Genomic DNA, 23800 nt, shown 5'->3' on the forward strand with positions numbered 1-23800 from the left:
CTGGAATTGGCGTTTCTATTGAATTGAAAAGTGTTTGAGTATGTTTTCTTGGATTGGTATTTTAACGTTTTAACTGCCATCGTTGACAACAAAGAGCGCCTCTACCAGCATTTCCTCTGTATATAAATTTTCTTGACAAACCATATTGGGTCACCCAATAAATAATGCGGGTTTTCACGAAGGAATTAAAGTAATAAATTTGCAATCATGTATTTCCGTCATTTTCTACCACCAACGAAAAAAATGATCCAGTTCCTGTCGGATATCATTTCCAGGTGCTTTCTTTTCAAGTAATTTTGTCAACCACAGTGTTGGCTGACGAGTTTTGTGGTGATTTTCGGCTTTGCGTGATCTTTGTGGACTTTTTGGAGACCCACAGCGAATATCTGTTGGCGGTGAGACGATCATTTTTAATTGCTCTCATTTGCAGCGTCGATTATGTTCGCCTTTCCGGACCAGGCCACCGTGAAGAAGGTAATAAAGGCCCTGCCCCGCGTGGGCGTCGGCATCAAATACGGAATACCACAGACCAGGTGAGCGTTTTTTTTTTCTCCCAACCCAACTCCCATCGTTCTCCAATTACCAGCGACACCCAAACAATTAAATTTTTTCCATGTCACGATAATAAACAGACGAGCCAGCATGATGTCACCACGTCAACTGATGAGAAATTCGAATATGACGCAGAAATGGCAACGTCGAGAGATATCCAATTTCGAGTATCTCATGTTCCTGAACACGATAGCCGGTGAGTTTTCACGAAAATCCTTTTCGAAAATAAACAACACACACCGGCGGCGTCTCAGCTAATTAACTCCGCCCGAAGAGGAAGAAGCGTTCTCGTGGGACGTCGCATGCGAAATTAACAGTTGTCACGGAGAGGCCGGTCTTAAATTAAAAACGCATAGATCAAGACGCGCCAGTCGGTTCTAATTACGGGAAGCGGCGGCGGGACCGCTCTAGCGTCCCTTTTTCCCGCAGGCGGAGGGGGCGGCGTCGGGACGTTAATCCGCCGCGTGCCGGGGCTCGGCGGACGGTGAGCGAAGTGGCGCCTAATTCGCGTTGACGTCTTCCATCCGCCGGAGCAACCCTCGCCCCCTTGCCACGGCGACGTCGTCACGCTCGCACCGAAATAGAATTCGTACACATGACTCGGTTATGGCAAAGATATATTTCAACGTGATGGGGTAATTAATTACGTGCAGATGAAGTTCGTTGACTTGGCCTTGCCGTTCCAGGGGATTTATTTATCGCCAGCGGATCCCGATTTTTATCTGCGGTCCCGGAAGATCCCAGAAGAACGAAACCTCGTGCTCGATACTGCACGGATTCGAAACCGATTGATCTATCGGTGGTTTTATCCGCGTTGGCAGACTTGTAATACGTCCAGGGAAAAAATTGACGTGTTCTGACAACGTAACCGATTTGTTTTGAATTATTTGGAGAGGCGAGATTTTTTTTCTCGGCGCGGTTTCAACATCAAAAGAAATATTTGCGTGCTTCGGACAACATTAAACAGGGAATCAGAATGTCACGATTGGTACGTACCGAATATAAAAATTCCAACGTTTTGCCGGCTTAAAACGTACAGACGTAATATATTCGAAAAGCTTATGTCTCGAACGAAGATATTTGACATCGGGTACTTCATTCTCATAGTTGAACGTAAGACAGACGGAGATAACATCAGTCAGCTGTTCATTATAATTGGATTAATAAGGTAGCCAAGACGAGGAACATAAATATTCCCACGATTCGAAAAATATGTACCTGATTATCTATCCGACAATTTTTTATCGGCCTCCTGAATCTAAAAACACTACGAAGAACCGTCGATTGGTGTGCGTCATAGGCAACCAGTTATCCACCAAATAACTGTCGCGATGTGACAAACAAATAAAAACGAACACGAAACGAGACCAATTTATTGCAAAAGAAGATGTTTTATAATTCGCAACGCGTTTTATTTATTTAATTTACTGATATTACTTCGTTTTCCACGTTCGCATCAGGTCGGGTTATGCAACCAGTTATACACCATCGCTGCAAATGGCGGCCAAACAACTGAAATTGCTCGGTTGCCAAGGATACCGGTGTTTGAGGGCGCCACTAGTATTTTTGAAATGCCATTTTTCTTTATTGTTTGTTGCGTTTATTAGACAAATATTTTCGTGTTGCGTTTCGGCGAACCAATTATGGCGATTTCAACGTCCGTGTGTTGTTCCGGTGTGCGTCGGAGGAGCCCCCCACATAATCATAATTCGTTGCGATTGCTCAGGGCGAACGTACAACGACCTGAACCAATATCCCGTGTTCCCGTGGGTGCTCACCAACTACGAGACAAAAGAACTGGACCTGAGCCAGCCCAGCAACTACCGCGACCTCTCCAAGCCGATCGGGGCGCTGAATCCCAACCGTCGAGCCTACTTCGAGGAGAGATACTCGACGTGGGAACACGAGAGCATCCCTCCCTTCCACTACGGAACTCACTACTCCACTTCCGCGTTCGTCTACAACTGGATGATTCGAGTCGTGAGTAGAAAGAGTAATCTTGACGGTTGAAATTCCAATTTGTGGGTTGTCAGGAACCGTTCACTACGATGTTCCTGGCGTTACAAGGCGGCAAGTTCGACTACCCCAACCGGCTGTTCACTAGCGTCGCTCTCTCGTGGAAAAATTGCCAGCGCGATACTTCCGACGTGAAGGAGTTGATCCCCGAGTTCTACTTCTTGCCGGAGATGTTCGTCAACGCGAATAGATACAGATTGGGGCTGAACGAAGACGGGAAGCCTATAGGGGACGTGGAGCTGCCTCCGTGGGCCAGCTCTCCCGAGGAGTTCGTCAGGATCAACAGGATGGCGCTGGAGTCGGAGTTCGTGTCGTGTCAACTCCACCAGTGGATCGATCTGGTGTTCGGGTACAAGCAGAGAGGACCGGAAGCGGTCAGAGCCACCAATGTTTTCTACTATTTGACGTACGAGAACAACGTCGAGTTGGATTCGATTCAGGACAAGGTGATGCGGGAGGCGGTGGAGAATCAGATCAGGAACTTCGGACAGACGCCGTCGCAGTTGTTGATGGAGCCGCATCCGCCGAGGAGTTCGGCGATGCATCTGGTGAGTAATCGAAAGCGATGACCAGGCATGAAGATTGCTCTGGGTAGTCGTAGGAAGTTGTTGTGATTTTTACGACCTTAGGTCTCCAGAAGTTTGTGGAACTAGTCAAAATGAAAGATTAAAGTATTGTCAAACGTATTTTTGGGTGTTGCAGTCGCCCATGATGTTCTCCAGCATCCCCGACGACGTCTGCATGACGATGAAGTTCCTGTCCAACAGTCCCATCGTTCACATCTCGGCCAACACTTACCCTCAACTGTCCAACCCGTCCGTGGTGACGGTCACCATGCACCAACAGTTCGCCGTCAACCGCTGGAACTCCGGCTACGCGGCCGTCGCTCAATCGCCCAGTTACGCCGAAACACCCCAGAATCAAGCTGCCAATCTCCCATTGTCGATGGACCCCGTTTTATGTAATTTGTGTTAGTCTCCACCCACCGCACCGTTTGACCTCGATGTTTCAGCCCAAACGAACAACAGCACCAATCAAAATCACATGTTGCGCCGCCACCTCGGCGACAACTTCAGCCAAAACCTCAGGATCCGCTCGAACTGCTTCGTCACCACCGTCGACAGCAAATTCTTGATCGCTTGCGGCTTCTGGGACAACAGTTTCAGGGTGTTCTCCACCGAGACGGCCAAGATCGTGCAGATCATCTTCGGCCACTACGGCGTGGTAACGTGCTTGTCCAGATCGGAGTGTAACATCACGTCGGACTGTTACATAGCGTCGGGCTCCGCGGACTGCACGGTTCTCCTGTGGCACTGGAACGCCAGGACGCAGACGATCGTCGGCGAGGGCGAAGTGCCGACGCCGAGGGCCACCCTAACCGGACACGAGCAGCCCGTCGCGAGCGTCGTCATCTCCGCCGAGCTGGGGCTCGTGGTATCCGGGTCTTACAGTAAGTACTCGTACGAATCGATTCGGTGTTCTGTCAAATTTTTGACATCCGCGCCTAACTTCACCAGGTAGGAATTGGCGAGAGTGAGTATGCGATGATCGCAGTAGGTCACGATTTTTGTTTTGCTGTCATTTTTGACGTTTGACGTGTCGATGTGATTGACAGGCGGTCCGGTCTTGGTCCACACGACTTTCGGGGATCTCCTGCGGTCCCTCGAGCCACCCCAGTCGTTCACCTCCCCCGAAAACATCGCCATGTCGAGAGAGGGAGTCATCGTCGTCAACTACGAGAAGGGCAACGTGGCCGCGTTCACGATCAACGGCAAGCGGCTGAGACACGAATCACATAACGATAATTTACAGGTGCGTACTCGGGGCGTCCATCTCAAGTAAAATTGTGTCTTGTTTTGTCGGTTGCAGTGCCTATTACTTAGCCGAGATGGTGAATATTTGATGACCGGTGGTGACAAAGGCATTGTGGAAGTATGGAGAACGTTCAACTTGGCTTTATTATATGCCTTCCCAGCGTGTGATAGTAGCGTTAGGTCTCTTGCGTTATCACATGATCAAAAGTGAGTGTGTCATTTTTGTGGTCGCGACTCGCATGTCCCATTCCTTTTTGTTTTTCACTCGTATTTTTTTTGTTTCTTTGTTTATTCATGCATCATTTTCGTAAGTCGTAGAGTGGAGCACCGGAACGGAGCAAACGTGCGCAACGCAGAAACTGTCACCAGATGTCGCACGTTTGCTCGCGTTTCCGGTGAGCGACCACTGTTAGTTAACTTTTGGTTCGTTTCAGGTTTTTGCTAGCGGGTCTAGCTCTAGGATCGATAGTCGTATTTCACATTGATTTCAATAGATGGCACCATGAATTTCAGCAACGTTACTAAACTTAGCACGTACTTATTCCTGTTTTTAATGTAGTACTTAAAATTATTGTATTTTATTGTTCAATTACAGTAGCGAGATGTATTTTTGATTATTCCTTCGTTTGAATATTTTAATGTGCAATACATTCGTTTGTACACTATAAACAACTAGAACTAGCATTTTATTGTTACATTCTTTTTTATCGATTATGTATAGATGTAGATACGTTCCGTTTCTTAGTAAGTTGGTATTGCTTCATCCGTTGTAAAATGCCGACTTATGAGGATAGTGTGCATTACGTGAATATTTTTTTTATCATTTTAAACTAGCTTGTAAGGGTTAAACAGTTCAAGTCAATCTTTAAAGCTGGCTTCTAATGAGTTGTGAGTGAGTTTAAGCACATAGTTATGCTTAGAGCTTGCACATCCATTGCCAGCAATTGTTGAGCCAAGTTTTGGCGCACTTTTTCGATACTGTACCCTCATCGACACCGCGATGTCGGTAAAGATACAGTCATCTTAAAAACCATTCCCTCCAGCATATGTATTATATATTGCAAATCTGTCCAGATATAAAATCAAACTTATTGTATATAAGTAACATTGTTTTTTTATGATACGCTACTTATTAATTATGTGTACTTAAAATATTTAATTCTTGTATTATTTTATTACTTATGGAGATTGTACTTAATTGTAAGAAGGACATTGTATGTTTGATGTTAGCAATAAACAACATTCATGATTTGTATACACAATATTAAAATAAATGTGTTTTGTTCAATTCTTCGTTCTTCACCTGTACTTGCGCATCACGCGCAACAAACTGTCGTACAGCAGGCACCTCGCGTTCACGGCCAGCACAAAGTCGAGGTGGTTGAAGTGTTTGTGAGAGATCTTGAACTTGCCGACCACGTTGGGTAATCGCTTCGACAAGTCGTCGACGTCGTCTTGGGTCACCAGCAGATCGCCCGGTCCGTAATGCAGCGAAACGGGAGCGGTGACTTTGGACAGGTCGAAAAGGGGCGGCGTGCTGCTGTTGTAGTGCACCCGGTTGGCCTCGGCGGAGCCGAAGTCGCCCCTCGCGAACTCGCCTGAAATGAGTTTTTGTACTTTTGACTCGGGTGGTGTGTCAGCCCCACCTGACAAGTAGTACTGGATGACGTTCGCCACCACCTTCAGAGAGGTCCCGGCGGGGTAGAATCGGACGAAACGGGGAAAAGTCGTCTGGAAGAGAACAGGGTGAAGGTGGTCTCGAGGTCTGTTTGTTCTTACCGTGTCGAGCTCGCCGAAGTCGTCCCCCACTATCGAGAAAATCGTCATCAAGCAGAGCTTTTGCAGAGGTGAGCCATCCTCGCACGCCATTTTCACCAATTTGCTCGCATATTCACGCCTGGGGAGGACTTCGTGGATGTCCATCGATTCGATGAATTGCTTAAACGTCACGTTTCGGTGGAGAGTTCGAGTGTGGGTTGGAGAACTTACCACAAGCGCGGACCCCATCGAAAAAATAATCTTGTGCAGAGGATTGAGGGTGTGTCGGACGTTGGCCAAAGGCCCCAGAGCCAGAAACAAGCGAATTTTTTTGTTGTATTCGGGGCGCAACGAGCACGAAATGAATCCAGCAGAGCTGCCTATAGAGTGTCCCAAAAAATACAAGTTTTGCTGATTCGTAATGTTCAGGATGTAGTCGATGGTGACGGGGAGGTCGTAATTACCCATTTCTTCGATTCTGCAAGTAGAATTAATATACAGCAGGTCTAAAAATAGGTGAGGAGGGAACTACCCAAAGTCCCAGTAGGTGGCGTCTTTGTCGGGGTCCAGAAACTTGTGTCTTCGGGAGTAGACGTTTCCTCTGGTGTTGAACAACCAGACGTCGTAACCGGAGTCGGCTAAGATGTAAGCTGAAAGCAGTAGTTTAGGCAAAGGAAGCAAAAAAAACTTGACGCAAAGAGACTCGAGGAGTGTGGTTTCGGCTAAAACGAGTAAAAAGTGCCAGTAATTAATTCCCACTGGCTGAAGAAGTCTGAAAAACTCGTTTCAGACAGGTTTTGCTGGTGGCCAAAAGTGAGGTTATGTACGTGACAAAGTTACTCGGGAATCTTGGAGTGAATCCCAAGACTCTAAAACGATTTTTTTGGGGAGACTCGAGGTGAGGACGCGGTGCTGAAGGGTGCAAAATTCATTTCAGGCTGGTACCCAAAAGTGAGGTTAAGCTGGACGGCCGACAAAAGTGAGGTTAGGTGCATGAAATTTTCGAGGGGACACATTTTGGGTGCGAAGACGAGTTTTCCAAGAAGTTTGTCGATGGAGCGGGTGAGTCGAATAGAAACGATGATTTCGCGTGACGGTTTAGCCGCACTTCTAGAGTCTAGGTGTGGGGCTCTTACGCAAGTCGAACTGGGGCCCCCTGAGCAGCCACATGTCCGAGCAGCCGAAGAGGCCGTGGTGGATGAAAGCGACAGGTCTCTTGGCGTCGTCGAGCCATTTCCTGCCCCTGGGGATCCTGTGCAAGGTCAAGATGTGACCGGTTTCGGAGGCGACCAGGTGAGTGTCCAGCCGATATCCGTAGGTCTTGACGATCTGCTCCTGGAAGCGTCGAAAGTGATTCACCCCGAATTCGTGTCACCGTGTTAGAATTCGTGGGGGCCGAAGTGGCACACGGATTTACCGCAAATCTCGTTTGGAGTTACGTAACAAGGGGCCGAAGAAAGTTACATACAATTATACATCGATTAGGGTTTTTGCCGCAGATAGAAAGAAAACGGCGCTTTACATAAGTGGCTTTTCGCCGTTTCTTCACGGAGAAAAAGTGAAATATCGACCGGAAGGCCGATTGCGCAGCCACTTATGAAATTCTAATACCATCGCAATTAGTAGAGGAGGCCGAATTTTAACAAACAAAATTCGTGTTGCGTAACCCGTGATCCACATTATTCGAGGAAATCGAATTTCGAAACCGGGTTATTCTAGCGCGAGAGATTTTTGTAAAACGTCGCTGACGAAGAGGACTCGTTCGCCTCCCGAGCCCACCAACTCAAGGTCATTGTTACGGTTAACGGTAACGAAATTGAGATTGGCGATCAGCATCCAGCGATGACAATAAACTTTCTTCGAGCGCGAGCGAATTCCTTCAATTTCTCCGATGACCGTTAATAACAGCGAATATGGAGGTAAGTAGGTATTCGGCGGAGATCCCGGAACGTTGGACGCGAGCGCGGAACCGGTACGCGTACGCCGATCGCGATTTTCCGCGTTTTCGACACACTCACCGTGAGTCCGCGTTCCGCGGCAGCCTCCTCGGTGCCGTTCCCCAGCCTGGGTCCCACCAAGAACTCCCAAAAGTTGGCACCGTCCACGGCGCACACCACCGCCAACACCACCACGACGCTTCCGGCACTCTTCATTTCTGCTAGTTTTTCACCGTACGAGCGTTTTCGTTTATTGTTCTTTCAGTAATGTTCTTTGGTGAGAAAGTTTAAATGTTATGTAGCCGCTGCCATTTCAGGCCGGGTTACGGCTCCGCTCTTAGGGATTGATCGGTGGACGCGCGTTTCCTCGATTTTGAGACGTTGGCGCGTCTTTTATGCACGTCGCCGCTGCTAATTAGCCATTTGCCCATTTGTTTATGCAAGTTTCCATTAAACTACCAGATTAATAAGCGCATTCAGATAAGTGGTGATTTTCTAGTGTGGTGTGATTGCCAAAGAGGAAGCGACTCTTGTTTGGCCTCGTCACGGATGATCTATCGCCGTAAACTCGATTTTTTTTAATTCAATAATCACCAAGAATTACACACAACAACTCCTTGCACAAGTATAGCATTTGGAAATGATGAAAACATTTAATTCATTCTCCGTGTGCAAGAAATTACAAAAAGAAAGATAAAGAAAACGTCTTTCTCCAAAAAAAACGACGCTGGCGCCCTCTTGCAGTTGACCGGCATAAACTCATGACAAGATCGAAAATTTTGGAAAAAAGAAATTTCCTCAGCGTCATTTTGTAGGACCGAGGAGCCTTAATGAGCAACGTGCATTCTGTTGCGTATTTGACAATTAATAATGCACAATTATTGTTGATGAATAACCGTTCGTTTTAATGATTTGATTTGGCATATAACGTATTGCTTCATGGAAATTAATGGCATGTAGAGAGTCGTATATTGTTTGTTTACAATATTGCAATTTTAATCGCCTATCGATTGACGAGGCTGAAAGAAACGCAGCAAAAAGAAATTGTGCAAGCCATCTGGAAATAGTCGACACAAAAAGTGTCCGAGTCCGAGTGAGATCAAGGATCGAGTTGGACTCGTAATCCGTTCTCCGTTTGATGATTTAAACGTTGTCACGAAAGAAAACTAACGATTACCTAGTTAACATTTCGGCCAACGAATCTTTGCGGATTCAGTTTGAATAAAACACTCGTCAGAACTCCAACTGTGCTGCTGCGCGGTGTATACTTGGTTGCATACCCTACCCCCAAATAGTTTCTTGCTATTTACTGTCGACTCTTTCAATGTATTCTAACGTTTCTTGGACTACTTTTTGAAACCGTTCTGGCTTTTCCTCACTCTAATTCTTGCACACGTGATGAAAAGAAATAATCTTGGTAATTCGCCTCGCACCACGCGGATCAAATTACATCAATACAAAGGCTATAACCAAAACACACGGAGATATTTAGATATTAAGTGGCAGAGATCGTTCCCAGATTTTCGAAGGAGTCGAAGCAAATCCTGAAACAACTACATGAAGGCTAGCACTCCAGGTAGGACTTTCACACCATGTAGCACTTTAAAAGAACAAGGCCTTCATCCTTACCAGTACCAAGTACAAAAAATACAACCAGGAGATGACGTACCTACGATGGCAACAGTTTTGTGAACAACTGTTGGGAAAATTTAATTTTGACAGTCCAGGGGTTTTTTGAATTTACTATATTTCGAGTATTTTAATTTTTGTTTACATTTTGCATTTTACATTTCAAGTGAAGGAAGAATTTTATAAATCTAAAACAAAACTTGTATAAAATAAGATCCTACACTTAAAGAGAATAGAGGAAAGAGAAGAACATGAAAGGAAAAAAATGTTATTTGACTTACAGATTGAATTAGCAAGAAAACAATTGAGCAATAAAAATTAATGAATTCATGGAATATCTTTATTTTCTAAATCCCTATAAGTTTCCGAAATGTTGATTTAATTATTGGGTACCTACTAATTCACAAAAAAAAGCAGCAGTTTGTGGCAATACACTAGCGAAATGTCACTTGTCATGTAATTGAGGTTATGTTCCCCATTTAAGTCCACCTGTAACGAGATAAAAGGCCGACAACGAGTTTTTAAAGTTAAAGGGGGTTTTAAGTATTTAAAGACGCCTTTAATGAATATTAAACACAATTTTTAGTTAAAGGTGGTTTTAAATTTAAAATCGCTTTTAATAGTATATTAAAACATGAGTTTTATAAAACTTATATTAAGACACGAGTCAGATTTGCAGCACGACTGCCGCAGGCAGGAGTTCCTGTAAATGACGAGTGCTCTTATATTTTATAAAAGAAGTTTTTTGTGCTATTATTTCTAATTTGCATATTAAATACATGTTTTTTACAAATAAAATCAATGTTGGTATTTTGGGGAATTTTGTGACAGTTGGTGACACATTTATTTCAGGGTTAACATTTAAAGTAAAATTCTAAATTTCAATCAATTGCAATTAAAGATGAATTATCCAGAAATGCGGCAAATAACAGAGAATACCAGAGTCAATTTGCTGTCGGCAATGTGTGTGTTACCAACCGAAAAAAGTTCATGGATTTCGGATGTGTTAACAGCTTTGTTAAAATAACAAATTAGAAAAAATACATTATGAAAGCGGCCGTAAAACAATCGCAATTTTTACGGGTTATTTTATTTACCGATTTACTCGAGACGGTGTTTTTAATGTAGGTACGTAACACGCACGTGGAGTGATGAAAATCCACGTGCCCATCATCAACAACAATTTTCTTTTTTTGGGCAGGTATTGTTTGTTGGTGAAAATTTAATTAGACCACACAATCGAATCGAATTGTTTAAATGGTGAAGAATATCATCGATTTTGAAATGATACAAAAAGGAAACAAATCAAAGCAGGCGATGCAAATTATCGATCATGTCGTAGCGGTTTCTGTGCAAATAAGCATTCATTGCATGGGCGTAGACAATTTGGGGTCTCAAACACTAGTTTATATGTAATAGGAAATCATATTTCATGAATTTTAAATGTTGGAATTACAATTGTGAATTTTATTATTATTATCTGATAATGGAGAAATATAAAATAAACAAGAGCAACATTTTATATTCGTAAGAATAAGTAGTTTACCAACTTTATTGCTAAACGCGACGCCATTGGTAAGCAGATTTTTCTAGAGGTAGGCAACCAATAAAACGACTGCATCGTGTATCACGCATCACGTAAGTTTCACTTTTTCCACCAAATTTGTGTGTCGTGTAAATCAAATATTAACTGTCATCGCTGTCATTCAGATTCATAATCTTCGTCAAGCATTCATGTCCAAATCTCGCGATCTTATGTCGCGAAATGTAAATATATAAGCCGTACACATCGATTCATAAATTTAACCGTTCCCGATATGAAAATTATCGGCGTCCGTCGTCGGTCAATCCGACCAGAAATATCCGATCCAACATTATTCCCGTCCCGTGCCGGGCAATATTGCAAAGAAGTTTGGGTGCGAGAAATTAATCGGATTCTTAAACCATAAACCGGACCAAATTTGACCGGAAAGTGTGTGGTCGGTCTAGAACATTTTGAAATTCCCAAGCAAGTTATTAAAATTTTAGAAACCGATGCGATATGAAGATGACACGTTTGAGGTTATGTATAGGTGGTCTCGGTGCATTTATGAATCATGAGCAATTTAACCTGGAAAATAATAAATAGAAAGAGGTAATCTTGCATTTTACGGTGGCAAATGTGCGCATGTGCAAACTTCATATACTGACCCCCTGTTGTTAACAAGGGCGTAGCAAGGGGGGGGGGGGGGGGCAGGTGGGCCCGGCCCACCCCAGAATCCTTCTGGCCCACCCCAGAATAAAAGTAAAACGCATTAAAAACAAGATACATCTGCAATATCTGTCCATCATCTGTCTGTGGTTTAAAATCTGGCCCACCCCAGCAAAAATTCATTGCTACGCCCTTGGTTGTCAACGGTATAATTTGCTAATTTACTTTCAAAATATAAATTAGACAGGGCCCAATTTTTATTAAGAAACTACTGCCGCGTTTAAAATTAATTGGGGTTCAACAATTTGATCTGAAGCAACACATTTTCGCCATATAATAGACATTTCTACGCATGCGCACATTTGCCACCGTAAAATGCAAGATTACCCACTTTTCCGTTGGAACTTTCAAAAATCCCTAAATTCAACTTGACGGCTGAAAATTTCCCAAAGACCACTCATCAAGATAAAGAATGGAGTATATTTTCCATATTTCCATTATCACCTCATTATTTTTTCGAGCAACCCCCACCTTCTCCCACCCCTCGTAGTCGGATTGACACCAAACTCTATTCGGTAGTCACTATTACAGAGTTATTTCCAATGGCAAGATCCGAGATTATTTTGTTATCTAAAAGTTTCAGCAGTTATCGCCGTCGATCTATGAAGACGTAAATAACTTTATAAGTCCGCCATATTGGAAAAATCCGCAAATGGTAAACATCGTTTCCGACATAAAAACACATGCCCTTTCAAACGGTAAAGTCAAATTTCCATGTTCCCTTATTATTTTTTCTACCTACCCCCACCCTCTTCCACCCCCCGTGGTCCGATTGACACCAAAAGCTTTTCGAGAGACCACGGGTAAGTTTGTGTTGGTCAAATTTGAAAGCAATCGGTCAAAGCGTTTTTGAGTAATCGTGGGAGAACGAAAAGTGGGACAGACAGACATCATTCTAAAAACTTCATAAACGTGTTCAGGGGACCTCAAAACGTAAAGATCTGATGAAATTAGCAATTCGAAAATTTGGACCGATCACAATAACTTACCCACCTTTGGTAGGGTAAGTTAAAAAACATGTGAGGTATAAAATACTTGTATTTATTTTGTTACGGTACGGCATGGCTAAAAGTTGTTGAAATTCGCAAATTATAAATGATCAAACCACAGTAGTCAGTTACGTGACAACATCGCATGACCGCGAGCTGTTGGTGACGTCAAGTGGTAAAAAGTTGAGCGTTTGAAGAGATGAGTTCGAAAAATGAACCAACGATTTTCTGCATAACGGCAGATTTGCACGAGAAAAACACAACAGGACGGTTTCGCCTAAAAGCAATGTTGCCAAATCGCAAAGTAGACACCCGACCGAGTCCACTTTCCACGAGATTTAGACAGTTTTTGAAATTTTTATCTCGAGTTTGTTGTGATTAAATTTTCGTGTCGGTGAACGTCTCTACCAACTGCCCGTTAAAAGTTTTAACTTTGTTGATTTACTGCTGATGGGAAAATGGACGTCAGATTTGATACATTTTTTTAATGCACCTATTTTTATATTGGGGTGCGATCGATCATCCATCTTGGTCTAATTAAATTTTGATTTCATTCTCTCTTCTCCAATTCTTTCGTCGGTTATTACAACACCTGACTCGAACGCCGCGCCGGCGAGGCACGAAGCTGTCTTTTTAACTGGGAACGGAGGTCGTTCTAAATAAAACTTCATGATTATAGTCAATATATTTTTATTGTAAATAATTATTTTTCATATTTATATATTTACACATGTCAAAAATATATTAAAACGCTCATTACTTCAAAAGCAATAAAAACAATAATACCTAGTCGAATAAAACTGTTATAAACAAACTTAACAAACAGAACAACCTTGAAACTTTCACAATATAAGAGTTATATTGAGCAAAGGTATTAATCTCTCCTTTTTTGAATCCCATTTTTTTATTTATATAATAATATACATAGTTTAGCAAAAGGCAAAGGTACTTAAATATCCATCATACAAAAATGTATAATACTCTCTCTCTATTCCTCGCTTCGGTTTACCCTCGGATAAAGCTGAAAGGGGCAAGCAGAGAAACGATTAAAATTCCGGTGGGAACGCCACCTCGTCGACCGTCAAACTCACCCCAAGAAGATTTCTAGGAACGTATCCCTCCTTATCGCCCAACTTCGACCACCACCACTCCCTCTCGTTCTCGTCCCCTTTCCTCAGCACCGTCAGCTGTTGCCCCGCTTTGAAAGTCAACTCGTCCGGCTGCTGGGCCGCGTAGTCGAAGACCGCGTACACCACCCCTCCCGACAGTATCCCCAACTTCTCCTGGACGCCTGAAACGAGACGACACCCTCGATCGAGCACGCTCCGTCCCGACAAATACTCACTGTACAGATATTCGGAGCAACCGTCGAAGCCCTCCTCGTCCTCTTCGCACTTCTCCGCCGCCGTCTCGTGATCGCTGAGCGTTGTCGCGAAGATGCACGCCCCGTGCTCCACCAGGAACTTGACCATGGCGACGTTGTTGCAGCTGGCGGCGCAGTGGAGCGGCGTCCAGCCGTCGCTGTCTTGGGCGTTGACGTCGCACCCGAACGCCACCAGGTACTTGACTATTTCGAGGTGGCCGGCGCAGATGGCGTTGTGCAACGCAGTGATCCCTTCGTCGTTGGCCGCGCTCGGGTTGGTCACCTGCGTGGCCGTCTTCTTCACCAGCTCCAGCTCGCCCTCCAGGCTGGCGTCCAGCAGTAACGCCAGCGGGTCGAAGCTGACCCGCCGGCTCAGGTTCGACTTGCCCGACTTGAGGTTGCCCTTCTTGCACCGCCTCACCACTCCGCCGTTGTTACTCTCCTCGCTCTCGTCTCGCGCCTCCTCCGACGCCCTGTCGGTCTCGTCCGCCTTGTCGTCGGCGTTTGCTTCTGCAAAATGAAAATTCTGTGGTTGCTGCTGCTGCTCTGTCCTCTTCGCGCCGTTTTGTTTCGCGTTCGCCGCTCGCAACTTCGGCTGTTCGCTCAGCTGTTGCTGCTTTTTGATGGTCAACGGTTTCGCTTTGATCGCCATCTCGTTGTTAGTTTGGTTATTTTGCGGGTGGATTTTGTTAGGTTGTGCTGTACCTGCTGCTGGTTTCGGTTTGGTACCGCAATCGTCCGGAGGTTCGGTTTGCGGAGGCGGCGGCGGCGGAGGGTCGCTCTCGCCCAAGTTCTGTGTCTGGCGTGGGGGCGGCTTTATCGCCGGTTTCGGGGGCAAGGCGGGTTTCGGACTCTTGTCCGCCGACACCTCGGGGGTGCCGTTCAGAGGAGTACTGGTCGACTGAGGCGGCGACTGCACTTGCTTGTTGACGGTCTGCGGCTCCACCGGCTGCACCTTTATCGACGACGTCTGATAGATGTTCGACAGGATCCCCGAGTGGTGCACCGACGTGGGGGCCACGCTGCTGATGGGTTTCTGCAAAAAACCACCACCACGATAGATCGGACAAACACGCCGAAAACTCGACACCAACCTGATACATCACTCCGTTCGGAACGATACCGCCATCCAGGCCACCTTGTCTTTTGCTCATCAGATCGTTCTGATTCAGAGGGGTGGCGATGTTCTTGTTGACCATGCTCAAGGGGGCGCTGTGCACCGTCATGTGCGTCGACTGCACGTTCACGTTCGATATGTGATCTTCCTTGTTGTCCACGTCCAAGTTGTCGTTCCTCGTTATCCTGTTCGGGAGCAAGTTCACGGTGAACTTGGTGTTGTACGGTAAAGTTTGGTATTTGGGGTCGGATTTCGACACCGCGAACTCCTTCAAAGCGTCGCCTTCTTCCGGCCTCGTCGCGTACAAATTGGCCATCTTGTTGACCAGATCTTGCCCCTCTTGATTACCGTTGGCGCTCTGCAACTCCCCATCCTTCTTGATATGATGATTCTGCTGATAAACCGGATGATATGTCGTGGTTTCTTGCACATTATTGTTGTTGTTGTTGTTGTTCTTCTGTCCCGACCTCAGCGGCACGTGGTTGTAGGGCTCGACCGCCGCTATATTGCCCCTCGACAAGCCGTTGGGCGGTTGGCTGTTCGGCTGCTTCCTCGTCTGCTCTCCGCTTCCTGTCAACCTGCAAAAACGCACTTTCCCCCAAACTCTTCCGCCTGATTCATCCGACACCCACCTGACCAGCTGATGGTAGGCGGCTTTGTGCGACGCCGCGCTGATCTGATTGGCCAACTGCTGGTTCAGCAAGCGTTTCTTGTGCAGGCGCTCTTGCAGTTCGGATATTCGCTTGTCGATGGCGCTCATCTCCTCTTGTCTGGCGGTCAGCGCCTCTCGTTGTTGGTTTAGTCTTTGATTTTGCTGCTCGTTTAATTTGTTGCGGTACTGAAAAGCGCGGGCGGCGATTAGTCGGCCGGAGAGACTCGGACGCGGGACGAAAAATTCCCCACGAATTCGGCCGTCCCTTCAAGAGCTGCGCCCCGCGGCCGCACCCTCATACGTGCATGAATAATAACGTCTCGCCGCCAGAGACGATAATTCCCCCCAGAAATCTCCAGCTAGAGCTGAAACGTCGCTACATCGACGAAATATTTCACGCTGGCGTCTGACAGATGACATTAATTTCGAATGACAGATGTGGCGACACACATGGCCTACCGAGATACGTGGCGACAGAATCGGGTCGGTCAAAACGACATTATCGCCGAAAATAACTCGATAAATCAAAACTCGAGACTACATCAAAGAGTACCTAACGTGTAAGTATTTGATGATTCGAATTGTGCCGTGAACAATCATCGATGAAGAACTAAAATGAAGTTGGAAATTGTTTGGGCAGGGAAAATCGTGATGCCAACTGATGATGTCGGTTGGCACGCCTGTCGTCAATTGTCATTCAAAATTCGTCCATTAAATGTTTGTCGGGGGTGTTTATCGTAAAAGTCGCGGCGACCTTTGTTATTTAATTTCAATATAAAATGCGTCAAAACAACAGTTTTTTTTTAATCGTGAGTGGCCGCGGGGCGAATACTGGGCACGGGAAAGAAGAACCGATTCCGAACGGAAGGATGCAGAATCGATGGGAATCGTCGAACGAGAGGGACAAGACGACGAGAAAGAAATTAGGTCCCGAAGAGTTTCCGCCGGTGAGACCTTTCAGATCGGAATAAAAACGGCGATTCGGGAACGTTCCGAGACAAGCCACTTATCCCCCATTTAAGCTCTTAATTGATGAGAATTTCGTAATTAGAATAATGAAAAAAAATAATGATCCGGGCGGCGGTCTTTTAAGACAACATTAAGTACTAATGTCGGTGTAATAGCTTTCTGTAAAAGTCATTCCGAACTTTGCCGCAGATGGGACCCGTCCGACCCTCTAACAAGCATCCCTCCTCTCTCCAAACAATTCCTCATAATTCCAGGTCGGCGGATATAAAAGGAGGAGGAAGAAAACTTCTTATTGCGTCGAGAGTCGGACGGACGACTGGACCGGAAACGTAAGTCTGATAGTTTTGTCTCGAGCTCGACGTGAAGAAGGAACCGGCCATTAATAGCCGTCATACATTATGGAGCCGGGGGATAATTTGCGAGCCGTTTAGCTGCTCACCATGAGCTCCCGGCGCAGCTTGTCCAGCTCCAGGGCGGAGGCGGGAGGCTGGTCCCTCGCCGTCCGACCCCGTCGTAGCTCCTCCAGCTGCCTGGTCAACTCCTCGACCTTGGCGACGGCCAAAGACAGTTCCTTTTCTTTTTCGTTGAACAGGGCACGAATCGAGTCAAGGTCACTTGCTGCAACAAAACCGTCTCTCAAAAATCCGCTCGGATTCATCCGCCGCAGTATCTGATGGGGTTAGAAGAGATTTATCTCTCCGGTTCTAGGACTTCCACAATTAAACGGCTGGCCGACCAGTCACGGTCCATAATTCGAAGGGGAACTGAAGGCGGAAGATCCCCCGATGGAGGTGCGTCGTTAACGAGACGGACAACGCGCCGGAATAAATATGTTTTCGCCGATAGCGTTCTGATAGTTTGCGTTAAAATTTACATAATAATCCGGATCGCGTCGGAAATTGTTATTCTTTCGGACGAACGTTGGGAATTTCAATTTGGACGGTTTCAGAATAAAGAGTGTTTTTACGACGTTACGTAACGCGAACGAACGGATCAAACAAGTGGACGTTCGATTAAAAGGGGAAAAAATTCGAATGGGAGCCACGGCACCGGTGTCGCAACCGACAAATATTACTCTTTCGTTTTCGTCGGACGCATTTTTTTTCCGATCTAAAGCCGGATTCCCACGGTCAATACTCGCCCAGCTATGTGTTCGGAAAGAAACGGGCAGGCGAGATTAGGCAAATATTCGGCCGTTCCGCGCAGCTCGCGACAAACGTAAAACACCTTCCGGAGTCTCGGAATTAATTCCTTCCAAGGACGAAGTACGGTTCCCAGCGGAGGGCGGTAATTACCGGCGTGAGGTCGGACGTTGTCCGCGACAATATCCTGACCCTTCTCTCGATTAACTCCGGAAGGGTGCACCCGGCACATTTTTGAAAAATTCCTGTTGCACTTCGTCCCCTTTCGGACGCAGAAAAAACCGCTAATATAATTAGATTCGACGGCGATCGAGAGGAGCCGCCCGCAATTATCCTGTCACGAGCATAATCCGTTTTTGTCGAGATGCGAAGAAGGATCCGATCTTGGTCGTCGTGTGTAATTTTATCGAACGCTCGTCTAATTGAAAATTTTCCGAGTTTCTCCGTGGGCTCCTCGAAAGTTGGCCCGTTTTAATGAAGAAATTAACTTCGATGAATAATTGATACCGTGCGAACAATCGAACATTCACTGTACTATAAGATTACTGATAAATCCCAAATTTAATTAAATGAAGAGCTTGTTGAATTTAATTCGATGATGAACGCGAACTCCGGACGAGAGATCGGACAATAATTAATTACTTTTGGTGGTGGGAGCGCCGGCTTACACCGACAATATTTTATTACGCCGCCCCCGTGTCATTTTGATGTTTCTTCCGTTGTGTCCTTTCTCTGGGGTCGGATTTCCCGATGCAACGTCCTCATTTATTCATCCCGTTGAGGCGGTGATTAAAGCCGGCGTAAATGTCGAAATTCGCGTTTTGTTCGTTACTTTATTATTTATTTTACAGTAAACATTAATCAGATGTGTTTGCGCAGCAAACACGGTTCCATCAGGCTTCGTTCGGAGTCCACAGATTGCCAATATGGTAGTGCACGCAACAACAATATTTATTATTATTTACCCGGGGAACATCATTTTTTAAAATCCTTTCCTCTTCTCCGAATGCGGCTTTGCTCTGGAGGAAGTTCGCTGTCGAGCTCTTCCCGAGGCGCTCCGAATTTCCGAATTTGTCTTGTAAAACGTCAAATTTGGAGAATTTAAATCTGGAGCGTCGCTCACGAAAAACGTCCGGATGGCAAAGCGCCATTTAAATATGAACCTTTAAGCTGTCACTCCATAAATTCGCGTTATTCCTCCGTACGCGATCACAAATCACTATTGTTTCGCCATTTATTTCAACACACGAACCGAATGATTAATGGCGTGTCCAATAATACTGATGAATCGTTCGGCATAATCCGCTTTCCTTTTCGGCGAGAGAATAAAACCGAGATCGATCATAACAATAACAGGCTGGGAAAAAAAAATTCAATGAAAAACGACACAAAAATCGACTCACTGAGAGAAATGTTGTTTTGTTTTTGGTGGTCCACTTGTCCTCTGAGCGCCCTCAGCTTCCTCAGTTTGAGCTCTTGGGCGTCGACGCGGTCCCTCAACCTCCTGAGGCGCTCGCTCTCCGCCTGCACCCTCTGCTGGCGCGCCTCTTGCTCCTTCAGGTACCTCAATCTTTGTTCTTTAGCGGCCAGCAGCTGGTGCTGCGAGTCGATCTGGGCCTGTTGTCTGCAGGCCATCTCGCGCAGTTCGCTTAATGTCAACTGCACACCGTCCGGTAACTGAAAAACGAAAAAACAATCATAAATCGATAAAAGACACGAAGGAAAAAAAACGAGAAGGGGTCGGCGGAAAAATTTCCAAGGTTCCCAAGTTTTTTTTGCGTTCCAGGTTGTCACATTTCCTGCAGGAATTTCAGCAGGATTCGATCGCTGCACTCTCGCTCATCGATTTAGATGGCCACGCAGAAGAAATTCAATTTTGCAGTTGCTTATCTAAGCAATTTTTTTAGCTTCCCCGAGGACACCGTCCATTGCACTTTTCGCCCTTTTTCCACCCCTTGTCCTTCGCTTCGGAATGTACGTTTCATTTCGGGTCCCATTTTTTGCCCGACGACAAACAATAAAGAAAAAATTTCTCGTACCTAGGACGTGAGCGACAAGTGGCGGCACCGATAACGACAAGGAGGGGAATTTTCCGCTCCGGAGGCCTTATTTTTTCGGGCAATTCATAAATTGCATTACCGCCGTCTCTCCTTCGAAATCCTGTTATCCCCGTATCGGAAGAATTGGCCGCGTTTTTCCCTCAAAGGACGATTTTATTATTTCTTTTTATTATCATCGCCAGGAAATTACGACGCCTTATCGGGGGATTACGCCGTCCGCCCCCGTAAAAAGGAAAATTCCTTCCCTCGCATGCAAAAAACTTTTTTTCAATTCGGGCTGTTCTCCCGGACGGGTCGATGTTCCGGTGGTCTTTATTGGGGTTGTTTAGACGCGTGATGACGCGAGCGGCGGAGTCGTCGTGATTTTTTGCGGGGTTCCGATCCGGGCGTTTTAAAATTCCGGGACCCGGAATTTGATGCATACTGACAGCGCAAAGGGGAAAGTAATGAAATTTTATTATTTGGAACGATCTTTATTGCTCGGAGGAAAAACGCCTTACAAGCAATTTAATTTTCTGCGATATCGGAATCGAGCTTTTCGTCGCCTTCGACTACGGAGCTGTCGCGCGGCCCTCCGCGGTCGGGACAGGTCCGGAGCTCGGCTCCGGTCCGAGACCCCGGAATCGAACGAAACGACGATGCGGCTTCATTATTTCCGTTCGAGCAATTAAGCGCACCGCAACGCAATCAAACAACAAAACGGGGGCAGTGATACCTTTTCGAAATCACCCGGCGGCGGCGGCTTCCTCTTGCCATCCTTATCGCGATCGCCGTTCTCGCCGCATTTATCCTTATCGTTGCTGATCTTTCTGCATTTGCTTTTACTGTGTCTGGTCCTCGTTTCTTCGGCTGGTGCGGGCGGGTCCGTGATCACCGACGTCAGTCTGACCGTCCTTCCAGGTCGGGGGACGGCTCCGGTTATCTTGAGCGGAGGGGCGCCCAACGGCACCGGAGACCGCCGGAATATCCCCGGATCGGCCGGCTGGCAGACGCAGGCTAGCATTTTTTATCGGCCAGCGGCCTCATCAAGGGTCCGGATTTATGGGCGGCCACCGATAAAGGCCCGAGGAACACCTGTTGGATTTTGTTTTGTTGTATCCGTCGGACGTTCGGACTGCTGCAGTCGCTGCGCGCCGCCCCCCACGAAAAATCGAACGCGAACGCCGTCACAAAGGACGGATACATCATCCCATTTGCAATGTAAAACGTGCCGATATTTTCAGAGAAAACCGGCGATCGGCCGAAGAAAAAACGACCGCCATCTTGGCAACCCGTGCCTGACGGGCACCACCGGAGCGCGTCTTTAAACACACAAAGACGGCTGCAGCGCCCGCCATCATCAAATTGGAACAGACGGGGGGAGTTTTAAATAAACAACTCGCAAACGGGGGACTCCCTCCCACCGAATGCAAATCGAATTAGCGTTTGTTTTAATTCGGGCGGCGGAACATCAGACCGGATTTAGACGGCGCGAAGCGATTTTACCTTTCGCCGCTCCGGAATCCGCGTTTGTTTTCCGTGAGGCGTCGGACGCCCGCCGATTATGCAACCAGTAATTACGACAAAAATACGGATCGATCGTTGAAGCGGAAGAGTTTGTCGTGTTCCGGAGAGACGGGACCGGCTCCGAAACTAAATCTGGAGGATTTAAGGACCGATGGGGTTATTACACGCAACTTTGTCCTCCACGAAAATGAACATCAGGTGTTGCGTGACGCGGGAATACAACTTATTTTCGGTAAAGTTCGTGGGAGACTCACAGGTGGTTCGGCTCGTTTTCCCCCGGGGGTCCTGAATTTTTAAATTTGACTAGGAAAGCCACCCCCGACCAAAAACCGAACGGATTTCGACGAACTGGCGAGCGGGAATCGCGTAATTAAGTTGAGAAATTTATCGCGATTCAATTTACATACGTAACGGGCCCGGGGTTGGGCCGAAAAGGGTCACCATTCACCCTCCCGGGGAACTATAAATTACGCCGTCCTAAAATCATAATTCGAGGGGGTTCACCTGAACGCTTTCGATGGATTTTCGTCACCGAAGAAGTTCGGGGCCCGGAAAAATCCACAATAATAAATGACTCGATGCGAATATATCATGGGGAAGTTGTTGCATAATTAATGGTGGCCAAAGAGGCGACGGAAAGGTTATTAGTCCCGTTCGGTTCATTAATCAGCCGGAAGTATCGACTCTTCCGGTGGAAAAGTGCACACAAAACCGCAACCCCGACTGGAGCTTCGCTACATTAAAATTTTTATAATGCCGAGCCGGCATTGTTCAAATTAAATGTCAAAAAGTGGTTTCCTGACGTCCAAATTTAAAATCCACCACGATTAGAGTGCCATTTCGGACCGCTCTTTACGAATAAGGGGGGTCGCGTACACGACCGATGGTGCAATCAGGGTGACATACCTTTCGGGGGGAGGAGATTTTGTAACTTTCGAACGGATGGATACATTCCGGTGTGCTTTTACACTCGGAGTTACAAACAGATGAAATTCAACCCTGCTGGCTCACGTTTCATGATCTAAAAGGGAAAAAATGACTTGCGGCAAATATTAACGAACGACTCGGGTAATAATTTACGATTTCTGGATGGCACGAAAATGTATGCGGGGGATGTTTCCAGTTTTTCCGGTCGAAAAGCTTCATTTTTAACGAGACAACTTGGGAGATTCGTCGACCAGGAATAATTTGGACGTCGGTTTAGTTACGTTTTCCGTTCGATTAAAATCGGGACCACCGCGGAACTAGTTTCCTGATGGAAGACAAGACCGGAAAGAATAGAACCGAATGCGGCAGCATCGGAACGTTGACGGCATTCAAAATCGATAAATTACTCGGGTCGAAAGGAAAATTTTCGGTTTTTCCAGCGGTATTTAACAAAGCGAGATCGATCGAACAACACTCGGCGATTGACCGGGCGCAGATCAGTTTAGCAGTATCCAATCTGTGTAATGGGAAAAAACTTGGAAATTAGAGCAAGAAAATGCAAAAAGTGTCGTCGAGGCGATCGCTTATAAAATTGCGTCCCGACCCTGACCAGGGGGCGGAACGAATATGTAAATCCTCGGGGTCTCGCGTGCCGCACCGAAATACCTTAATAATGCCAATACGGGACGAGATACGATCTAAAGACCGACACGGAATGAATCAGTCGAGGGGGTAGTTTTTTTTTTGCGTGGAGGAATCGAAATGTGGGCAGAGAGGGTGACATTGATCAGGAAAAATCGTCGGCGGCGACGGGCGATGGAAAAGCGAAGGAAAAGAGGAGCCCGTCCAGATATACAATAAATTAATTAGCTTATTGCTCCGTAAACAGCATAATAAAACATCAGTAATGGCAAGTAAATATTTTACGAGACGGGAGCGCGCTCGCTCCACCAATCTGATTTTGCTCGCCCCCATGCCGTGAATAAAAGAAGAAATCCAAATAAGTCTTATTTTTGCCGGCAGACGTACGATTTAAGCGGGAAGATTTATGTATATAGACACAGGTAATGCTTAGAAATGGAACGGAAGTCCCGCGGGGCCCAAATAATTCCGATGAA

At 46.2% G+C, this 23800-nt stretch overlaps 3 protein-coding genes and 1 long non-coding RNA gene across 17 annotated transcripts in view; 2 read left to right on the forward strand and 2 right to left on the reverse strand.

Annotated features, from left to right (window-relative positions):
- Window positions 1-5670, forward strand: part of rg (rugose) — a 164831-nt gene extending 159161 nt beyond the window's left edge. For all 3 annotated transcript variants that reach the window (XM_069050419.1, XM_069050420.1, XM_069050422.1), the window contains exons 33-41: window positions 431-533; window positions 633-748; window positions 2279-2532; window positions 2586-3116; window positions 3271-3529; window positions 3581-4018; window positions 4184-4380; window positions 4438-4589; window positions 4817-5670. In XM_069050419.1, the coding sequence (XP_068906520.1) occupies window positions 431-533; window positions 633-748; window positions 2279-2532; window positions 2586-3116; window positions 3271-3529; window positions 3581-4018; window positions 4184-4380; window positions 4438-4589; window positions 4817-4907 (2141 nt within the window). In that variant the 3' untranslated portion in view covers window positions 4908-5670. The remainder of the gene's footprint in view (window positions 1-430; window positions 534-632; window positions 749-2278; window positions 2533-2585; window positions 3117-3270; window positions 3530-3580; window positions 4019-4183; window positions 4381-4437; window positions 4590-4816) is intronic.
- On the reverse strand, window positions 5421-8693 carry LOC138132787 (lipase 3-like). Its single transcript, XM_069050444.1, has 7 exons — window positions 8159-8693; window positions 7277-7475; window positions 6673-6790; window positions 6372-6618; window positions 6162-6320; window positions 6029-6113; window positions 5421-5980 (listed from the first exon to the last, which is right to left on the reverse strand). The coding sequence occupies exons 1-7, from the start codon at window positions 8291-8293 to the stop codon at window positions 5682-5684; spliced, it is 1242 nt and encodes a 413-aa protein (XP_068906545.1). The 5' UTR covers window positions 8294-8693; the 3' UTR covers window positions 5421-5681.
- LOC138132796 (uncharacterized) overlaps window positions 6665-23800 on the forward strand; it is a 38618-nt gene continuing 21482 nt past the window's right edge. The window contains exons 1-3 of one of the 3 annotated variants that reach the window (XR_011160180.1): window positions 6665-6785; window positions 7078-7202; window positions 7255-7433. This is a non-coding gene — a long non-coding RNA (uncharacterized lncRNA). The other 2 variants (XR_011160179.1, XR_011160178.1) reach the window with 2 other exon arrangements.
- Window positions 13620-23800, reverse strand: part of ASPP (Ankyrin-repeat, SH3-domain, and Proline-rich-region containing Protein) — an 87687-nt gene continuing 77506 nt past the window's right edge. For 8 of the 10 annotated variants that reach the window (XM_069050425.1, XM_069050427.1, XM_069050423.1 and 5 more), the window contains 7 exons: window positions 19593-19866; window positions 17487-17665; window positions 16059-16264; window positions 15404-16004; window positions 14292-15345; window positions 14038-14237; window positions 13620-13967 (listed from right to left, as the gene is read on the reverse strand). In XM_069050425.1, coding sequence (XP_068906526.1) covers window positions 13935-13967; window positions 14038-14237; window positions 14292-15345; window positions 15404-16004; window positions 16059-16264; window positions 17487-17665; window positions 19593-19866 — 2547 coding nt within the window. In that variant the 3' untranslated portion in view covers window positions 13620-13934. Of the gene's footprint in view, window positions 13968-14037; window positions 14238-14291; window positions 15346-15403; window positions 16005-16058; window positions 16265-17486; window positions 17666-19592; window positions 19867-20964; window positions 21324-23800 lie in introns of all 10 variants that reach the window. The other 2 variants (XM_069050424.1, XM_069050428.1) reach the window with 2 other exon arrangements.

This window comes from Tenebrio molitor, chromosome 6 (genome assembly GCF_963966145.1).
Source record: "Tenebrio molitor chromosome 6, icTenMoli1.1, whole genome shotgun sequence".
In the NCBI taxonomy this organism is placed as follows: Eukaryota; Metazoa; Arthropoda; class Insecta; order Coleoptera; family Tenebrionidae; genus Tenebrio; species Tenebrio molitor.

What these genes read in the sequence shown, in the direction of transcription:
- LOC138132787 (XM_069050444.1), bottom strand. Translation starts at nt 8,293, where the DNA reads ATGAAGAGTGCCGGAAGCGTCGTGGTGGTGTTGGCGGTGGTGTGCGCC. An exon ending in ACTTCGGCGAGCTCGACACG is followed by an intron (nt 6,114 to 6,161) that starts GTAAGAACAAAC and finishes GTTCTCTTCCAG; the next exon opens with ACGACTTTTCCCCGTTTCGT. An exon ending in CATCCAGTACTACTTGTCAG is followed by an intron (nt 5,981 to 6,028) that starts GTGGGGCTGACA and finishes AACTCATTTCAG; the next exon opens with GCGAGTTCGCGAGGGGCGAC.